The following is an 18,987-nucleotide window of genomic DNA, read 5'->3' as shown; positions in this document are numbered from 1 at the left end:
GAAGGTAAAAATCGGAAAGATGGTTCTTCAGCATTGGAAGTTAAAACAAAAATGTTTGTTAAAAGTACTCTGGCTGCTAGAACACTGGCTACTTTCCGGCAAGATGGTGGGAGAGTCGGACTCTCCACCGTTACGTCGGTTCTTTTTCCTTGTTTCCATTTTTTTCGGTTTCTCGCCGTCCCTGCGCAGCGGAGGGGTCATGAGACCTAGCGCAACGTGAGGGGAAGTGACCCCAGGTGCAATGCAAGGAGGACTAGGTTTGGAGCAGCGTAACTTGTTGCAGCTGAATGTTGGCAAGGAGTGGAATGGAGACTGCAGCGGAGCAGGACAGTTGGACGTGCGCTTGACACGGGTGCTCGGACTACATGCTGAGCTGCCATAACAAAGTGTGAAGCTGGATGAACACAGCAGGCCAAGCAGTGCTCCTGAGATGCTGCTTGGCCTGCTGTGTTCATCCAGCTTCGCACTTTGTTATCTTGGATTCTCCAGCATCTGCAGTTCCCATTATGATTAGATTAGATTAGATTAAATTCCCTACAGTGTGGAAACAGGCCCTTCGGCCCAACAAGTCCACACCGCCCTTTGAAGCATCCCACCCAGACCCATCCCCCATAACCCACACACCCCTGAACACTACGGGCAATTTAGCATGGCCAATCCACCTAATCTGCACATTTTTGGACTGTGGGAGGAAACCCACGCAGACACGGGGAGAATGTGCAAACTCCACGCAGACAGTCGCCCGAGGCAGGAATCGAACCCGGGTCCCTGGCACTGTGAGACTGCAGTGCTAACCGCTGAGCCTTTTCTCTGATACATGCTGAGCTGCTGCTATTTGAAACTGTCCACCGGACTGTGATGTCAATCTTTTAAGTATGTTATGATTATTTTACTTCAAACTTATTTCTTTAATGTAAGCAATGCTATTTTCATTTTATTCCTCTTATTTTTCTTTGTATGTAAGATAGGTACCTAGGTACTAGTATCCGAGATGGCACCATTAGATGCAGCCATTGTGAAAAAAATACACGTGACAATAAAGGATATCCTATTATATAGGATTTTCTCTCAAAAAATGAATTTCTGTTGAATGCATATACAGAAGATAGTATACCACTTGAATGTCACAATTATTTATTGTTGCATAATATGGATGCTAGAAAGAGTGAGTGAGAAAAACTTACTGGTTGATTTTGGTACCCTAAGACAAATGCTGGAGAGAAAGGAAATGTCAGCTGAAGTGAGTAGGTGTAAGCCATCAGCTATCGCAATGACCTTTGTTCAGAGTCCTAATGAAGGGCATCTCAAAGTAATATTTCCACATCTGGAATACACTTCTTGAAAGTGGTTGAGGCACCTTCTACTGAGGCCTTCAAAATAGAATTTGAAAATTATCTGACGAGAAACAAAAATGTTGAGCTAAGGTGGGTGTGTGGAACTAGGAGAGTTTGCGACCGTGAACATAAAAGTCGAAAGATTCCATGAAATACATTAGCTTGGCTACCAAGAAAACATTCCTTCCTTTCCAACACCGCAATGTTCTCCTCTCTTAATGATGATCGAGGATTAATAATAGGTCTGTCAAAATTTGGGGCTTTTGTAAGGCTACCCGATTAGGATGTTTGTTATTGATGATTGTCGGTGGTTGTACTGGCTCTTGCAGACGGACGTGCCGAGCTCCACGCTTTACCGGGAGGTGTAGCCGCCGGTGCTGCAGGGGGCGCAATTTCCCCACTTGTCTGTAACAGCCGCTTCTGTCCTGTGGGGGGACGGGGGACCTGCAGAGTGTGTTGCTGTCCGCTGGTTCTCCCGCTGCTTCCAAGGAAGCGTAGGTAAATTTGGGTCACGCTAAAACAGTCAGTATTTTATCCTCAGGGGCTTAGGAAGGAGCGCTTTTCGTTTTTGCAGCTGGTTATTGTGCAGGACGGAGCGGGGAGACATGGAGAGCCTGTGGGCCGCAGGACCTTAGGCTGCATCTTGTGCCCACCAACACCAGCTTCAGTCTTCTCAGCAGCCACGGCTAGGGCCGAGCTGTCTCTTCCTAACAGCACCATAACAATGTCAGCAGGCACCCTTAAACACACTGGGGACAGGAATAACTGACCCCCCACCTCGGGGGTTCTGTCCTTGCCTTCTGTACTTTCAGCTCCTCCCCCTGCACAATTTCCGGCGCAGCGAAATCGTGTTGGTCGCTAGTGGCAGCTGAATCGCTTGTTTGTTTAATTTACTTCTTTTTTACATTTCATGTCTTTTTTTTAGAACTAGCCTATTATTGCAATGATTCTTCTTCAGCTCACTGCTAGGAAGCTTGTTTCGCAGGTGGGAAATTGTTTTAAACGGCCTCCGAAATTGCAAATGATTCAGATTGAAACGAGCCGCCCAAATTCAGGTAGGTTTTTTGTGGACGGCAGGAATATAACCGGGGTGAGTAAAAGTCATGTAGAGTTGTGCCTCAAAAATCCAGGAGAAACACAGTTTCAGAGCGTAGGCGGAGGTAATTCAGGCCGTTGTGTCTGTGCTGGCTCCCGGAATAAACCTCTCATCTTGTGCCATTCCCTTGTTTTCTCGCTGTAATCCTGCACGTTCATCCTTTCATAATAAAATGTGAGGCTGGATGAACACAGCAGGCCAAGCAGCATCTCAGGAGCACAAAAGCTGACGTTATGAAGGGTCTAGGCCCGAAACGTCAGCTTTTGTGCTCCTGAGATGCTGCTTGGCCTGCTGTGTTCATCCAGCCTCACATTTTATTATCTTGGAATCTCCAGCATCTGCAGTTCCCATTATCTCCGTTCATCCTTTCAGTTGGGTTTTGAATGCCTTCGTTGAACGAGCGCCATGGGCTTAGGCAGGGCATTCCAGACCTTAACCACACAGGGTTTTGCCTTGTGCCTCCATTGTTTTTGCCATAAAAGATTTTTTTTTTCACTGGATCGTTTCATGAGTGAGAATGGTTTCCTTGTCAGCTGTAAATAACAGTGTGGAGCGGGCTGAACACAGCTGGCCAAGCAGCATCTTAGGATTCTCCAGTATCTGCAGTTCCCATTATCCTTGTCAGCTGTATTCAGATGTCCAACTCCCTCAAGATTTTGAATACTTCTTTGACATATCATTTCAACCTCCTCTTCACAGAAAACAGATCAAATTTCTTGATTCTGCCTTCATGACTGAAGTTCCTTATCTCTGGAAGCATTCTTGGGAACATTTTCTGCACTCTACCTAGTGCGTTCACATCTTTCCAGGAACTGGAGTAGTACTGCAGTGGAGGCTGAGCATGGGACAAGTTCAACATGAGCTTATTGCGTTTGTACTCTGTATTCCTGTTATTAATGAGTTACTCCATTGTCAACATGTCCTACCACCAGTTGTACACACAAACACCCGATTCTTTCTGCACTTGGAATTGTACAGTTTATTTTACATTGGGGCAGATATTCTGAAATAGGCACCCTAGTTTCATCCCTAATTGGATTAAAACCTATCTATTGTTTAGATGTCCAGGAGTCTCCAGCATAGAAGATGGGGGCCTCTTCTAACAAACCTGTCCAGGAATCCAAGTGTTCTTCAGCAAATAAATTGGTGTGGAAACCACATCTCCTTTTGCAGTAGTCATTCTGCCATGCTTAGAAATTTAAATGTTGATGGTGTCTCTTATGGGAATGTTTAATCAGTCTGCTGGATTCCGGTCTGGGGTAGGAATTTAGGTGTAGCAGATAGGGTTGGGTTAAGAAGATTTATGATTGGGGGTAGTTTGAGGATCATGTGGTTGGGGGAATCTGAAATGTTGTGGGGGCAGCATTAATAGATGTGTGGCAGTTAGACTAGGTTTTTAATCCTCTAACCATTCCTGGGTAACTGTTAAGCTTAAGTGAGCCGAAACTCTTTGAATTCTCCCACTTGAACATATTCTTTGATAGGATCCCAGATGCAATGGAATTGCCAATCAAAAATTTCAATTTCCCAGCCAATTCCTATGAGTCAGTATATCTGGAATTCCACATGGTGCCAATGTGCAACTCTAGTCTACACTGCTCCAAAACCACTGTGGCCATCTGGGTGGTTGTTTCCCTCTTCTTCCTACCAAACTGAATCATTCCATAAGGTTGTCGACTTGCTTGCCAAGCTGGTTTGTTTTTGTTCAGACGTTTCGTCGCCATGCTAGGTAACATCATCGGTGGAACTTCTGGTGAAGCAAAGTTGTTCTATTCCCCTTGGAATTTATGCTGTCAGTCCATTATGGTGCGTAGTGTCATTTCTGGTTTCGATCTGTACTGGGCCAAAGCTAGGGACTATAAACACGAGTGCCACTAATAAATTCAATAAGCGGTTCAGGAGAATTGCTACTACTGTGCCACAAGACCCCTAACTAATTTGATATAGAATTGTTTTGAATGTTAAGAGGGCAGAGGCATTGTCAAAAATAATTCCAAATTCGTCTTCCATTTGCCCTGGCATTACAACTGTGTGGGACTAGATCGTTGGAACAGGAGATAATTGGTGTGTTAGTGTTTGGAAAACCAACTTGATTAATGGATAGTTATTGGTGTAGTTTGAGTAGCAAGACATTTAAAAACAAATTATTTAGTTGCTTTCACCTGATCGGTTCAGAGGACAGCATCACTTAAATTGCCTTTACGTACAGGATACTGTCTTGTGTTGATGTTTGATGCTGTTTTATATAGATCAGTTGGAAGATTGCTTGATATGTTTGGAAAAGCACCTACAGACTTGACTAGTACAATAGTTTGGGTCAGCAGCAGAAATGCATTCAGGCTTAAGGAACATAGGGAGGCATTGGTTCAATATGATGGGCAACAGCCTATGAACTAATGTTAAGGTTATTTATGTCTCTGCTTGTATTATGCTTTTAAGTTATTGCCAAAGTATGGACACATGCAAGTGGATATGCTTTTCAATGACACAGAAAGGAAACTGTTCAATCCAACAACCGAGCACAAAATACTTCCAATTGGTCTTCAGTATTACGTAAACAGAAATTGCTGATAAAAACTTGGGTTTGGCATCTGTGGAGAGAAATCAGAGTTAACGTTTTGCGTCCAGTGACCCTTCTTCAGAGCTTGCTACCGCTGGTATAATTGGGACACTGCCTGTGTGCCACAAGACCCCAACTAATTTGATATAGATTTAGTTTGATTGAGATTGTTGACTTGCTCACCGAGCTGTCTTGGTTTTGTTCAGACTTTTCGTCACCATGCTAGGTAATATCATCAGTGACGCCTCTGATGAAGCGATGTTGTTCTGTTCCGCTTGGCATTTATACTGTCTGGTCCATTAAGGTGAGTAGTATCATTTCTGGTTTCGATCTGTATAGGTTTGTATTCGGGGTCCATTTCTATGTGTTTGTTGATTGCATTATGGGTTGAGAACCATGTTTCTAGGAATTTCCGTATGTGTCTATGTCTGGCTTGGGCTACTATAGTTACGTTGTTCCAGTTATACTGATACACTTGGACAATGAAGGTTATCGATATTAAGGAAAGTCCTCAGCCACTCTACGACTAATACTCACAAAGATTAAAGACCCCATTCCCACAACATGAAGAACCAACATGGTTTACAAAATACTAAGCATTGACTGCCACAAACATTACATTGGACAGACAGCAAGCAAACTAGCCTTCAGAATACATGAGTATCATCAAGCAGCAAAATGTAGAACAACACCACTTAATTGGAGGCCTCACTGGTGATGTTACCTAGCATGATGATGAACTATCTGAACAGAAACAAGCCAGCTCCGCAAGTGAGTCAACAACCTCACCCACAACCCAAGCTATAAATCTTTGCTGAAACTTTAAAACTGATTTTGATTGCTGAGGGGACAGCGGGGTTGTCAAAAATTATAGCAAATTTTTTTTATCAATTTGTTCTTTTTTCCTTTAATACTATTTAGACTTGAATATTCCACTTTTGATGATGTAACAATTTAATGTGCTTTGTGACTTGTTACTACTTAGTCAGAATCAGAACTACAAAATAATTTATTTAATCAAGTGGCATCAAATAGTAATGTATTCCCTTTTGTATTGTATGATCCAAAACTGAGCTTTGGGCTCCACATACTACTCCATTACCAGGACTATTTATTTGTATCTTGCAACATCATTCATCCCTCTCTTGACTACTTCTCAGAAACATCTGTAGTTTGTGGTATATTGTTTCTACATTGTTCACAACCTCCCATCTTGAACTCTTGATTTACCCAGATCTCCCCTGCCTCCCTCTTTATATATTGCTGGCTGAACTCCACTATTGCTCTTTGAAATGCTTCTTCTGACTTAACTAACAAGACAATGCACAACTTGTCTCTGCCGCCTTGTTCACCCTCGGAACACAGATGTGCTTACGTCCTGCACACATGGTGTTGTATGGGTCACCTACCCTGTCGACCTGTAATGGACCAGGCCAGACTCTTTCAAAATATCTTTTAAGAAGGTAGCCTAATCCCTAACTTTTTCTTATTTTTGAAGGTAGATGTAAACTGCATGTTTCAGATGTGTTGCGACTGATCAAACTATTTGACATTAAGTAGAACACAATTTATTTAAACACTAGTTAAAATACAAACAAAAGAAAGAGTAATTTAGAATAACTTAACTGCTGGAAAACTTAACTGAATATTAGGTACAGTACCTGTTGCTAACTAATTGGTCCAATATAGTAAAATCCCATCAACACAACCCTTGGTAAAAAGGTAAATTCAGACACAGATTCTTGTGCAGTTCTCCCATCCAGGAGGAAACAACATTGAGAGACTTCAAAGAAAGTAGCAGCCAGGAGTTATTTACTAAAGCTCTTCTGACTGCCAAAGCTTTCAAGCATTAAAATCTCCTTTGAAAACCACTATTGAATCTGTTTCCACTAAGCTATTTATTGTGGATCTTAAAACTAGTTGTATTTGCATATCTGATTCTTTTGAAGGTTCGTTTAAATATCTCTTCAATGATTGCTGATCATCGTACCAATATAAACTTTTAACAATCCTGTTTGACAATTCACACCATCTCTAAAGGTGTGTGAATGTGTTGCATCTAGATATTTTCTAATCAGCTGTTCACAGATGATATTATACAACTCTGGACCAGGTGGAACTTGAACCTGGGTTCTCTGGCTCAGAGGTGATGATATTGAGGAGGATAGCCTCATGCTACTGTCTGATATTGATCCGCTAGTAAATTGGGCAGAGCAATGGCAGATGGAATTTAATTCTGATAAGTGCGAGATGATACATCTTGGAAGTTTTAATTAGGCAAGGACATACAAAATAAATGGTAGGTCCTTGGGGGATACTGGGGAACAAAGAGACCTTTGTGTACAAGTCCATAGGTAACTGAAGGTGTTAGCAGAGGGTGGTGAAGAAGGAATAAAGATGCTTGCCGTCATTAGTGAGGGCATACAATATAGGAGCAAGGCAGTCTTGCTAAAACTTAAAACGTTGCCACAGAAGAAATGCTGTGTGCAGTTCTGGTCACCATGCTATTGCAAGGATGTGATTGCACTGGAGAAAGAGCAGAGGTGATTCTCCAGGATGTGCCAGAGATGACAAGTCTGTTAAGAGGAGATACAGGATAGGCTGGGTTTGTTTCCCTTGGAGCAGGGGGTGGCCAAGGGGTGAATCTGATTGAAGTGTACAGAATTATGAGAGGCGTAGGTATGGTGGATCGTGATCAGAGACCGTAAGTTGAAGGTGAGTAGTGAATGGTTTAGGGGAGATCTGAAAAAAAAAGTTCCCCCTCCAGAGGGTGGTAGCAGTATGGGACATGCTGCCTGAGAGTGTAGTGGAAGCAGGTACTCTTGCACCATTTAAGAAATATCTGCATGAGCACTTAAAATTCCAGAGCATTGTAGGCTATGGACCAAGTGCAGGTAAATGGGATTAATATAGTTTGGTATTTGTTGGTCAGCATAGACATTGGAAATTGAAGGGCTTGAGTTATATGACTATGAATACCACTGTACCACAAGAGCCCTTAATATGTTGTATGTGGTGAATAAACATTTGTGGATAAATTCATTGTTTTCCCACCCCCACCCCGCCAATCCAAGCTGGAAGGCAATGTGGGTTCAGTGATGGGCTAAAACACAGTAGCACTGATTATTGAGAGTGAGTCTAAATTGGAAGCACAGAAACTCTGAAGTTGTACTTTGACACACCTAACAATATACAGTGACTAGTTACTAAGTGATCATGTTATTAATGGATTCTGAGCCCTATGATCTAAATAACTGGATAGGGTATTTCAAAAGTATTTAATTGGCTGTACGGTGTTTTGGGATGTTCCGAGATCACAAAAGGCACTATCTAAATGCCAGTCGTCTCAAATGTATTACCTGCAAAGTTATATTTTGAGGTTAGATTATAATTATCATTGTCATGGAGATATGTAGCCAAAAAAAAGACCCTTCAGTCCAACTTGTCCATGCTGATCAGATATCTTAAATAAATCTAGCCCCACTTGCCAGCATTTGGCCCATATCCTTCTATTCCCTTCCTGTTCATGTGTCCGTCCTGATGTTGCAATTGTACCGGCCTCCTCAGCTTCCTCTGGCAGCAAGTTCCGTACACATACCACTCTCTGCGTGATAAGGTTGCCCCTTGGATACCTTTTAATCTCTTTTCCCTCTCAATTTAAACCTATGCCCTCTAGTTTTGGACTCCCCACCCTGGGGAAAAGACCATGTCTATTTGTCCTGTTCATGCCCCTCATGATTGTATAAACCTCTATAAGGTCACCCCTCAGCCCCTGACGCTCCAAAGAAAATAGCCCCACCCTATTCAGCTTCTCCCTATAGTTCAAACTCTCTAACCCTGGCAATATCGTTGTAAATCTTTTCTGAACTGTTTCAAGTCTCTCAATTTCCTTCCTATAACAGGGAGACCAAAATTGCTTGTAGTATTCCAATAGTGGCTGAACCGATATCTGTATAGTGGCAACATGATCTCTCAACTCCGATACTCAATGCACTGACCAATGAAGGCAAGCACACCAAACGCTGCCTTCACTGTCCTTCCTATCTACGACTCCACTTTCAAGGAACTATGAACCTGCACTCCACGGTCTCTGTGTTCAGCAACACTCCCCAGGTTGTTAAGCAAAAATAGGTTTATGTCACTGTTATGACTTAATGTTATTTCAGTTGGTGTATCATGTGTGAATATGCATATTTAGACTCTTAAGCTTGACATAATGCTTATCACTGACTTTGTGAGGAAAAGAATACAGATTCTGCTGTCCTGCCTAATTTGGTAAAATACGTTACTGTGCAGAGCAAGTATTTGGCCAATAGGTCTGCCAGTATTTTGTTGCACATAAGCTACTGCCATCTCTATCCTTCAACTGCTTCAGCATTACCTCCTATTCTTGGTCCTGTAATGTCCCTTCTAACTCACCTTAAAATGCAGCCACACTAATTGTCTTGATTACCCTGTGGTTCTACATTCTTCCCCCTATATCTTTTCCTCCGAATTATTTGTTGCATTATTATCCTGTTTAAAATCCTTAATTTTTGGACACTTCCACTTTCACATATCTCAAGTGCAAATATCTTTTTGTCTTTCCTTTCAAATCCTTCATAATTTTCATTGACTCTGTATTTTTCCCTAAAGGAAGGACCCCCCCCCCCCAAAAAAAAAGGGCTCTTTTCCCTGGAGTGTTATAGAGTATTATAAAATCATACGGCATGGATAGGGTAAGTAGACAAGGTCTTTTCCCCCAGGGTGGGGAGGCCATAGGTTTAAGATAAGAGGGGAAAGATTAAACAGGATCTAAGGGGCAGACTTTCTGGATTATTATATCATTTGAATCTTTGTCTAATGTGCATTTCTTGATTGTGAATGTCTTTTTCTTTTAAAAAAGATTTGACTGAATTTCGGGAAGTCTTTGCAAACGCCAAGCACATAACCATTTTAACAGGCGCTGGAGCTAGTGCAGAGAGCGGAGTTCCCACATTCCGTGGAAAAGGGGGCTTTTGGAGGAAATGGCAAGCCCAGGTATGTAACACTGATCCACAAAACTGGTACAGGAATATGATGCATTTTAGTAATTTCATGTTAAAATGTGATCTCTGATGATTGTAGGTGATTCATTTATTCTTTATAGAATTCAAAAGCTTCAGCAACGACTGAATTGCATCTTGCACTTGCAGTAAGAGACTATTAATGCCATGATGTGAAGGAAGGCTGAGGATTGTGGTTTTACTGTGGCTGTTACCTTTGAAACCTTTAAAACTGAGGTTTTTTGTAATAATTCAGTATCTTTTATCTGCCATTATTTAGTGTCAGGTGGTGGGCTAAGTAAAATATATTTGTTTCTCCCCCTTTTCTGTGCTATATGAGTGATGCTGTGCAATTGTTGATGGTACATCCAAAAAATGGAACCGACTGTAACCATAACCTGTTAACCTTTGATTCAACACCAGTTGACGACTTGGCTGTCTTACAACATACTTAAGTTGAAATTAACTTTATTTGATAAATTGTTCAAAATACACAACAAGAATCTAAGAGTAAAAATAAATGAAGATGAAGTCCTGTTGTTAATTTATCCAAGTAATACAATACCCTTCTTGTATACTTGCTGCAAATATTAATATTTATTTTAATTTCCAACATTTGTTTTGACTTCAGAATTTTTCCCTTAGATCCCATTCTCACAGTAGCATTTCCAAATAATGGACAGGTCATTGAACTTCAGCTTATGCCATGACTTTACTACAGAACAGGGCAACGAGTCCAGGCCCAAATCTACTTCAGCTGGAATGGGAATCAAATTCAATTCTGTCAGCTCTCCTTTGAACTGTACACGGGTCATCTAGTCAATTGAAATCACTGCACGACTCTTTTCCCTGGAGGGTTTACTCTAAAAATCAAGAACTTTACAACATTTAGGAAAAAATTATTCGTAAAGATGTGGGCTCTGGCTCAGCAAGCATTTGTTGCCCAGACAGTAGCTAAGAGTCAGCCATATTGCTTTGGGCCTGCAGCCAGGCTGGGTAAGGATGGAAAGTTTTTCTTCCCTAAAAGACCTTAGTGAAACAGAGAGGTTAAATTTGATAACACTGCTTTGCAAATTGAATTTCATGATTTGAGACATTGGTTGCACCTCTTGGATTTAGTTTCCAAATCAGAATTAGACCGATACTGTGACATATAGTACAATTGATTTAGGGAATCCTGGCTCAATACCTAGTTTGCCTGCAACAAGCATGTGCCAAATTTTTGTGTAAATTGTGAGCCTTGCCCAGAAAGGCCAATTTGTAACTACTTTACGTTCAGGCACAGCTAGACTAGTCTTGAAGTATACAGTATTATAGAGAAGTTTTTGTACGTCTTTTATTTCTGAGGAAATAAAAATGGAAAAGCTTTGTGCTCCAGCACTAATCCCTGTTGATCACGAAAGGTCTGCTGTCTAAAGCATTCATATGGTAGCTTTGCTGCTGTAGTTAAGTATTATAAAGTTCAAAATTTTCATCTTTTGGAAAAGATGGAACGGATTCCTAGTCGATGTAGGATTCCAACTAAGTGAAATCAATCGAAGTAGCAATCTTTAATAAGAACAAAGAACAGTACAGCACAGGAACAGGCCCTTCACCCCTCCAAGCCTGTGCCACCACATTTTGCCCTTCCATGCTGAAACTGTCTGTCTTCACTTAGAGGGTCCGTATCCCCCTCTTCTTTTCCTATTCATGTATTCGTGAAGGTGTTTCTTGAATGCTGCTATTGTGTCTGCTTCCACCACCACCTCTGGCAATGCATTCTAGTCACTCATCACCCTTTGTGTGAAGAACATGTCTTGCACATTTCTTTTAAACTTCCCCACCACCCCTCACACCTTGAACCTGTGTCCCGTAGTAATTAACCCCTCCACCCTGGCAAAAAGCCTCAAACTTTCTATTCTAACCATGCCATATATAATCTTATAAACTTCTATTAGGTCGCCCCTCAACCTCCTGCTTTCCAGTGAAAACAAATTCAGTCTATCCAACCTTTCTTCATAGCTAAAATACCCTATACCAGACAACATCCTGGCGAGCCTATTCTGAACCCTCTCCAAAGCATCCACATTCTTTTAGTAGTGTGGTGACCAGAACTGCATTACTGTTAAGCAATTTATACAGCTGTAAAATTAGCATTTATTTATTTGCATGCTATTAAAGCGTGTTTGAAAATAACTTGTAAATTACTTTTGAATGAGAGAGTTGATGTGTCCAGCTTTGTCTTCAGGGACCATCTTGCTGCATATCTTGCAACTTTAGAGCCACCTGGGATGTTTAAAACTAACTTGGACGAGTTGAATCAAACAGACTGCTTCTGTACTGTAAATTCCATCTCCCTGTTGATTCTCATTTGTATGAAGTTGCTGCAACTAATAATTTCTGGTTTAGAATTTATTTGTCATTGAAGTAGCAGTGCTAAGTGTCACACTGCTAATCTTCAGGTCCAACCATTACATTCAGAACAAACCAACTAGAACCTGGCCTTTCAGAGCTACATGTGGGTACCAACTTAGATAGCTCGGTACTTATTTTTAGAGAAGTGTTTTGCATCTGTACTTGTCTATTAACAGGACTTGGCTACCCCAGAAGCTTTTGCAAGAAATCCTTCTAGAGTGTGGGAATTCTATCACTACCGCCGTGAACTGATGTTGGGTAAAAGCCCAAATGCTGCGCACGTTGCTATTGCGGAATGTGAGGCTAGACTGAGCAAGCAAGGCAGAAAGGTTGTGGTCATCACTCAGAACATTGATGAACTTCATAAAAGAGCAGGATCTAAAGCTATATATGAAATTCATGGTATGTGATTGTGTTGTATTCTGATAGTCTTGATTTGTGGCTATTGCAGTTCATCTTAGTACTTACAGTATCTGTTGGGAAAGATAAATTGCTTTACTAATAAGAAGGTGACAAATCAATTCAATTAGTGTCCACAATAAATGTAAATTTAGTTTAGGCTTCCTAATAGATAATGTACAATAGAAGTTTTCTTAATTTGTGTTTCAATGAGATCTACTAGCCACAATCGCCAGTTTGACTATTATACAGATTGGATATCATTGGAGTTGTTTTCAGTTTATTTATATAAATGAAAATCACAGAGCTACCAGTAATTTTTTCCTCTTTTACTCCATTGCACTTGTGTTTGCCACACTTTGTCCTTCCTTTAAATCCTCTTTGTTTGTTTTACTATTTTCTGTTTAACTTGTTTGTGCATTTTAATCTAGCCTCTTTTTTTTCTCCATCATTCTCTAATTGTAAATTGTCTTACTGTCTGATTTATGCCACCTTTTTCTTCTCTGTTTTAATAAATTGTAGTGAGCAATCATTAAAACACAATTACTTGTGTCTTTCTATCAGCAGCAAAATTGTGACTTAGATTGCTGACTGCCTATCTTAGCTGGTTTGTAGGTTGCAAGCGAAAGCCATCTCTTCTCTGCTGCATGAGGTAAGTTTCTTTTTCTACCAGTATAAAAACTTACCTCGTGCAGCAGCGGCCGCCTTGTTTTTCAGCAGCAGCAGCGCGAGCCAGAGTGCCGACAGGAAGGTAAGGTTGTTTTTTTTTCTCCACACTGAGCAGGAGTGGACACGGGATGGCTGAGTAAGTGAGGTAATATATTTGGGTGGTTGCTTTACCCGAAACACTACTTAGGTAGTGTCTCCTACCCATTCTCCTCCTCTAACAAACGAAGGGTTCTGAGCGCCTATTTGGTAAGATTACTAGTTTTTATTTTCTTTCAATAGTCTGTTTGGGAATTTAGAACAGTCGGAATGGATGTTAGGCCAGTTGCATGCTCCTCCTGTAGAATGTGGGAGGTAAGGGTAACCATGAGTGTCCCTGCTGACTTCATCTGCGGGAAGTGCACCCAACTCCAGCTCCTCGGAACCTGTGCTAGGCAACTGGAGCTGGAGCTGGATGAACTTCGGAACATTCAGGAGGCTGAGGGGGTAATTGAAGGGAGTTACAGGGAGGTAGTCATACCTCAGGTACAGTAAAAAGGTATATGGGTTACAGTCAGGGGACAGAAAGGGAACAGGCAGACAGTGCAGGGATCCCCTGTGGCCATTCCCCTCATTAACAAGTATACTGTTTTGGATACTGCTAGGGAGGAACAGGGGTAAGCCATGGGGTACAGGTCTCTGGCACTGATGCTGTCCCTGTTGCTCAGAAGGAAAGGGGGGAGAGGAGGAGAGCATTAGTCACTGAGGACTCCATAGTTAGGAGGACAGATAGGAGATTCTGTGGGAACAAGAGACTCGGGGTTGGTGTGTTTCATCCCAGGTGCCAGGGTCTGTGATGTCACTGATCATGTTTTTGGGATCCTTAAGGGGGAGGGAGAGCAGACCCAAATCTTGGTCCACCTAAGCACCATTGACATATGTAGGAAAAGGGATGGGGATGTAATTCAGAAATTCAAGGAGCTAGGTTGGAAGCTTAGAGCTAGAACAAACATAGTTGTTATCTCTGGCTTGTTTTCCGTGCCACATGCTAGCGAGGCGAGGAATAGGGAGAGAGAGCTGTTGAACACATGGCTACAGGGATGGTGCAGGAGGGAGGGATTTAGATACGTGGATAATTGGGGCTCATTCTTGGGGAGGTGGGATCTCCATAAATGAGATGGTCTACACCTGAACCAGAGGGGTACCAACATCCTTGGGGAGTAATTTGCTAGTGCTCTTCGGGTGGGTTTAAACTAATTCAGCAGGGAGGTGGGAATCTGAATTGTAGCTCCAGTGTACAGGAGGTTGAGAGTAGTGAGGTCATGAATAAAGTTTCATGGTCGCAGGAGTGTACCAGCAGGCAGGAAGGTGCTTTAAAGTGTACCTGCTTCAACGCCAGGAGCATCTAGAATAAGGTGGGTGAACTTGCAGCATGGGTTTCCTGGGACTTTGATGTTGTGGCCATTTCGGAGACATGGATAGAGCAGGGATGGGAGTGGTTGTTGCAGGTTCCAAGGTTTAGATGTTTCAGTAAGATCAGGGAAGGTGGTAAAAGAGGGGGAGATGTGGCATTGTTAGTCCCTTGTAATAGAATAAAATAGATAAGTCCCTTGGGCTGGATGGGATTCATCCTAGGATTCTCTGGGAAGCTAGGGAGGAGATTGCAGAGCCATTGGCTTTGATCTTTGTCGTCATTGTCTACAGGAATAGTGCCAGACAACTGGAGGATAGCAAATGTTGTCCCCTTGTTCAAGAACAGGAGTAGAGACAACCCTGGTAACTAAACCTGTGAGCCTTATTTTGGTTGTGAGTAAAGTGTTGGAGAGGATTATAAGAGATAGGATTTATAATCGTCTAAAAAGGAATAATTTGATTAGGGATAATCAACACAGTTTTGTGAAGGGTAGGTCGTGCCTCAAACCTTAGAGTTCTTTGAGAAGGTGGCCAAACAGGTGGATGAGGGTAAAGTGGTTTATGTGGCGTATATGGATTGCAGTAAAGCGTTTGATAATGTTCCCCACAGTAAGCTATTACAGGAAATACGGAGGCATGGGAGTGAGGGAGATTTAGCAGTTTGGATCAGAAAGCGGCTAGCTGTAAGACAGAGGGTGGTGGTTGATGGGAAATGTTCATCCTGGAGTTCGGTTACTAGTGGTGTACCACAGGGATCTGTTTTAGGGCCACTGCTGTTTTTCATTTTTATAAATGACCCGGATGAGGGCCTAGAAGGATGGGTTAGTAAATTTGCAGATGACTAAAGTCAGTGGAGTTGTGGATAGTGCGGAAGGATGTTGCAGGTTACAAAGGGACATAGATAAGCTGCAGAGCTGGGCTGAGAGGTGGCAAATGGAGTTTAATTCGGAAAAGTGTGAGGTGATTCACTTTGGAAGGAGTAACAGGAATACAGAGTACTGGGCTCATGGTAAGATTCTTGGTAGTGTGGATGAGCAGAGATCTCGGTGTCCATGTGCTTAGATCCCTGAAAATTGCCACCCAGGTTGATAGGTTGTTAAGAAGTCGTACAGTGTATTAGGTTTTATTGGTAGACAGGTTGAGTTTCAGAGCCATGAGGTCATGTTGCAGGTGAACAAACTCTGGTGCAGCCGCACTTGGAATATTGCGTATAGTTCGGGTTGCCGCATTCCAGGAAGGATGTGGAAACATTGGAAAGGGTGCAGAGGAGATTTACCAGGATGTTGCCTGGTCTGGAGGGGAGGTCTTATGAGGAAAGGCTGAGGGTCCTGAGGCTGTTTTCATTAGAGAGCTGAAGGTTAAGAGGTGACTTAAGAGAGACATACAAGATGATCGGAGAGTTAGATAGGGTGGACAGTGAGAGCTTTTTTCCTTGGATGGTGATGGCTAGCATGAGGGGACATAGATTTAAATTGAAGGGGTGATAGATATAAGACAGATATCAGATGAAGGTTCTTTACTCAGAGTAGTAAGGGAGTGGGATGCCCTACCTGCAACAGTAGTAGACTCACCAACTTTAAGGGCATTTAAATGGTCGTTGGATAAACATATGGATGATAATGGAACAGTACAGGTTCGATGGGCTTCAGATTGGTTTCATAGGTCGGCGCAACATAGAGGGCCGAAGGGCCTGTACTGCGCTGTAATGTTCTATGTTCTTCCTGCAACAGAGTCTACCATTGGGACAAGAAACATGGCCTTCCAGCATGGAGTACTGGAAGCCACACTGAAGCGTAGCACCTTCTGCTTTGTGTTGAGCTCATCGACAAGTAATTTTTAAAATGAGCTTTAATATTTTAAAATAATTAAGACTTCAGTTCTGGAAGCCATGAAATATATTTAACACTTCTGAAATGGTTATAAACTTATGCAAAGTAACTTTCAAATTGAATCTATATAATTAAATTTAATCATCCATATATTCAGACAATATATTTATTCTGTTATTAAATCGTGAAAATATATGTAACTGTAACTCAAGTTTTAAAATTAAACTGAAATGAAACAGCTTTAACTATAAAATGTCACTGGTCCCAGACAAATTTTGAAGCGTAATAATTGAAGAAAATTAAATGTTAACATTTTTGGCCGACTGACAGAACTAATGGCATGATTTCTAAGGTCACCTAAAATAAGATGATGAACAGTTATAACCAAATAGCATCAGTGTTGTACAGCACAGAAATGTGATGAGACATACCATTTTTTAAAAAAGGCAGAACTGCTTTAACAATTCAACATGTTAAACTATTAATTTGAATAATTCCATTATGCAGCAATGCATTCAGCATGAAAATTATTTAGCAGCAAATAAAAATTGTTTAGTTGGATTATCGTCATTTTGTGTTGTTCTTTTCTTGATTTGACTTAACCATTTACCCCATTCAAGTAATCATTGGTGTTTTGTTTAGATGGCAAGGTTTAATTGAATAAACAATTGCCTGGATACAAAGGTTGGGATTGAGTTAGGGTTACTGGGCTAGGGAGGGAAGCCAGGAGTTAAAATGTTTGAACATTCTTGTTGGTTTGGGCTTGAAGGGATGTGCTGTTTAGCATGCTTTGCAGCTGCTACTGCCGATACTAAAATAAATGTAAATTCTGGATAATCAGTTCAAATTCCCAAATGACAGGTCCCTGACCCTTTAGATACTGGCCAAGCAGAACCAGAGGGCATAACTTCTGATTTTCGGTACAAGTGAGATCAAAATATTTGACTGTTGTTGCGGGCCAGTAGTCTAACTAATCTCAATCTTATGAGTCTCCAAGATCTGGACCATTGTCCGTGTAGGATAGAGTCTCCTGCTATTTATGTAGAATGTATGTAATATTATTTATGTAATATTATTTATGTAAAATACCTTTCTAACCTGAAGATGTATTTCAACATTGAAACAGTTGTGTGGTGTTTAATTTAAGTTCTTAAGAAATAGGAGTTTAAGAATTCTTAAATTCTTGAAAAACAGGATTAGTCCATTTGGCCCACCATTTGACAAGATTATTGTGAACCTGCTCCAGGCCTCAACATGGTTTTGTGCCAGGTCAGCATAGCCATAACTGCCTGACATTTGAAAAATCTATTCACTACCTCTTCAAATATTTTCTGTAATTTAGCATTCACAACACTTGGGTAGAAAATTCTAGACACTTACTACCATCTGGGAGAAGAAATTCCTTTGCACCTCAAATTTTAACAGGGGTCCCCTTTTCTGTTGCTGTGTTCCTTAGTTAAGTCCCGTACTAGTGGAAATATCTTAACACCTACCCCATCAAGCCCTTGCAGAATCTTTTTTTTTCAATAAGATCACTACCTGTTCTTCTCAACTCTAACAAATAAAAGCTTAAGCTAGTTTCACCCTAGGAATAAGCCTAGGAATCTCCTTTTAATGGCTTCTAATGCAAGTATATTCTTTTCTTAATGATGGGAGACCAAAACACACACAAACTCCAAACACAGCCTCACCAACACCCTGTACAGTTGTAACAAGACTTCCTTGTTTCTAAACTCCAGACCACCTGCAATAAAGGACAGAATTCAGTTTGCTGCCTTAATTTCTTGCTGCACTTTACACCAACTTCTTGTGTTTCATGCTCATGAACGCTTGGATCCCTCCGTGCTGCACTTTTTTGGACTGTTTCCGTTTAAATAGTAGTGTGACTTGAAAGCCTTGAAGTGATACTTGTGGTACTCCATGAGTCTTTCTACCCTGAAAAAGACCCATTAATCCTGACTCCATTTTCTGTGTTAACCAATCCTCAAACCATGCTAATATCAATACTGTTTCAGAGATTGTAGGAACTGCAGATGCTGGAGAAGCTGAGATAACAAGGTGGAGAACTGGATGAACACAGCAGGCCAAGCAGCATCAGAGGAGTAGCCTACAGTCATTAATTATTTTTAAAAATATAGGGGTACAACAGCAATAGAGCAGTATGGAAAGATTTCTGAAATGTGACCCATAGAGACTTCGGGTGATAGAATATTCCTCTATGTGTGGTAGTTGATACAGTAACGTGGAATTGTTAATTTGGTCTTATGATGAAAAATACTGACGGAAAAGCATG

The 18,987-nt window shown here is 41.3% G+C and overlaps 1 protein-coding gene across 3 annotated transcripts in view; it reads left to right on the top strand.

The window, feature by feature from the left end:
- The first annotated feature begins 1,744 nt into the window (after positions 1–1,744).
- Positions 1,745–18,987, top strand: part of sirt5 (sirtuin 5) — a 33,350-nt gene continuing 16,107 nt past the window's right edge. Inside the window, exons 1-4 of one of the 3 annotated variants that reach the window (XM_059653588.1) lie at positions 1,745–1,832; positions 2,260–2,389; positions 9,876–10,009; positions 12,585–12,810. In XM_059653588.1, coding sequence (XP_059509571.1) covers positions 2,278–2,389; positions 9,876–10,009; positions 12,585–12,810 — 472 coding nt within the window. In that variant the 5' untranslated portion in view covers positions 1,745–1,832; positions 2,260–2,277. Of the gene's footprint in view, positions 1,833–1,914; positions 2,390–9,875; positions 10,010–12,584; positions 12,811–18,987 lie in introns of those variants that run through there. The other 2 variants (XM_059653594.1, XM_059653599.1) reach the window with 2 other exon arrangements.

Source organism: Stegostoma tigrinum, chromosome 2, assembly GCF_030684315.1.
Source record: "Stegostoma tigrinum isolate sSteTig4 chromosome 2, sSteTig4.hap1, whole genome shotgun sequence".
Taxonomy (NCBI): Eukaryota; Metazoa; Chordata; class Chondrichthyes; order Orectolobiformes; family Stegostomatidae; genus Stegostoma; species Stegostoma tigrinum.
The sequence above is the reverse complement of the archived record's forward strand: the minus strand, read 5'-3'. Positions and strand labels throughout refer to the sequence as shown.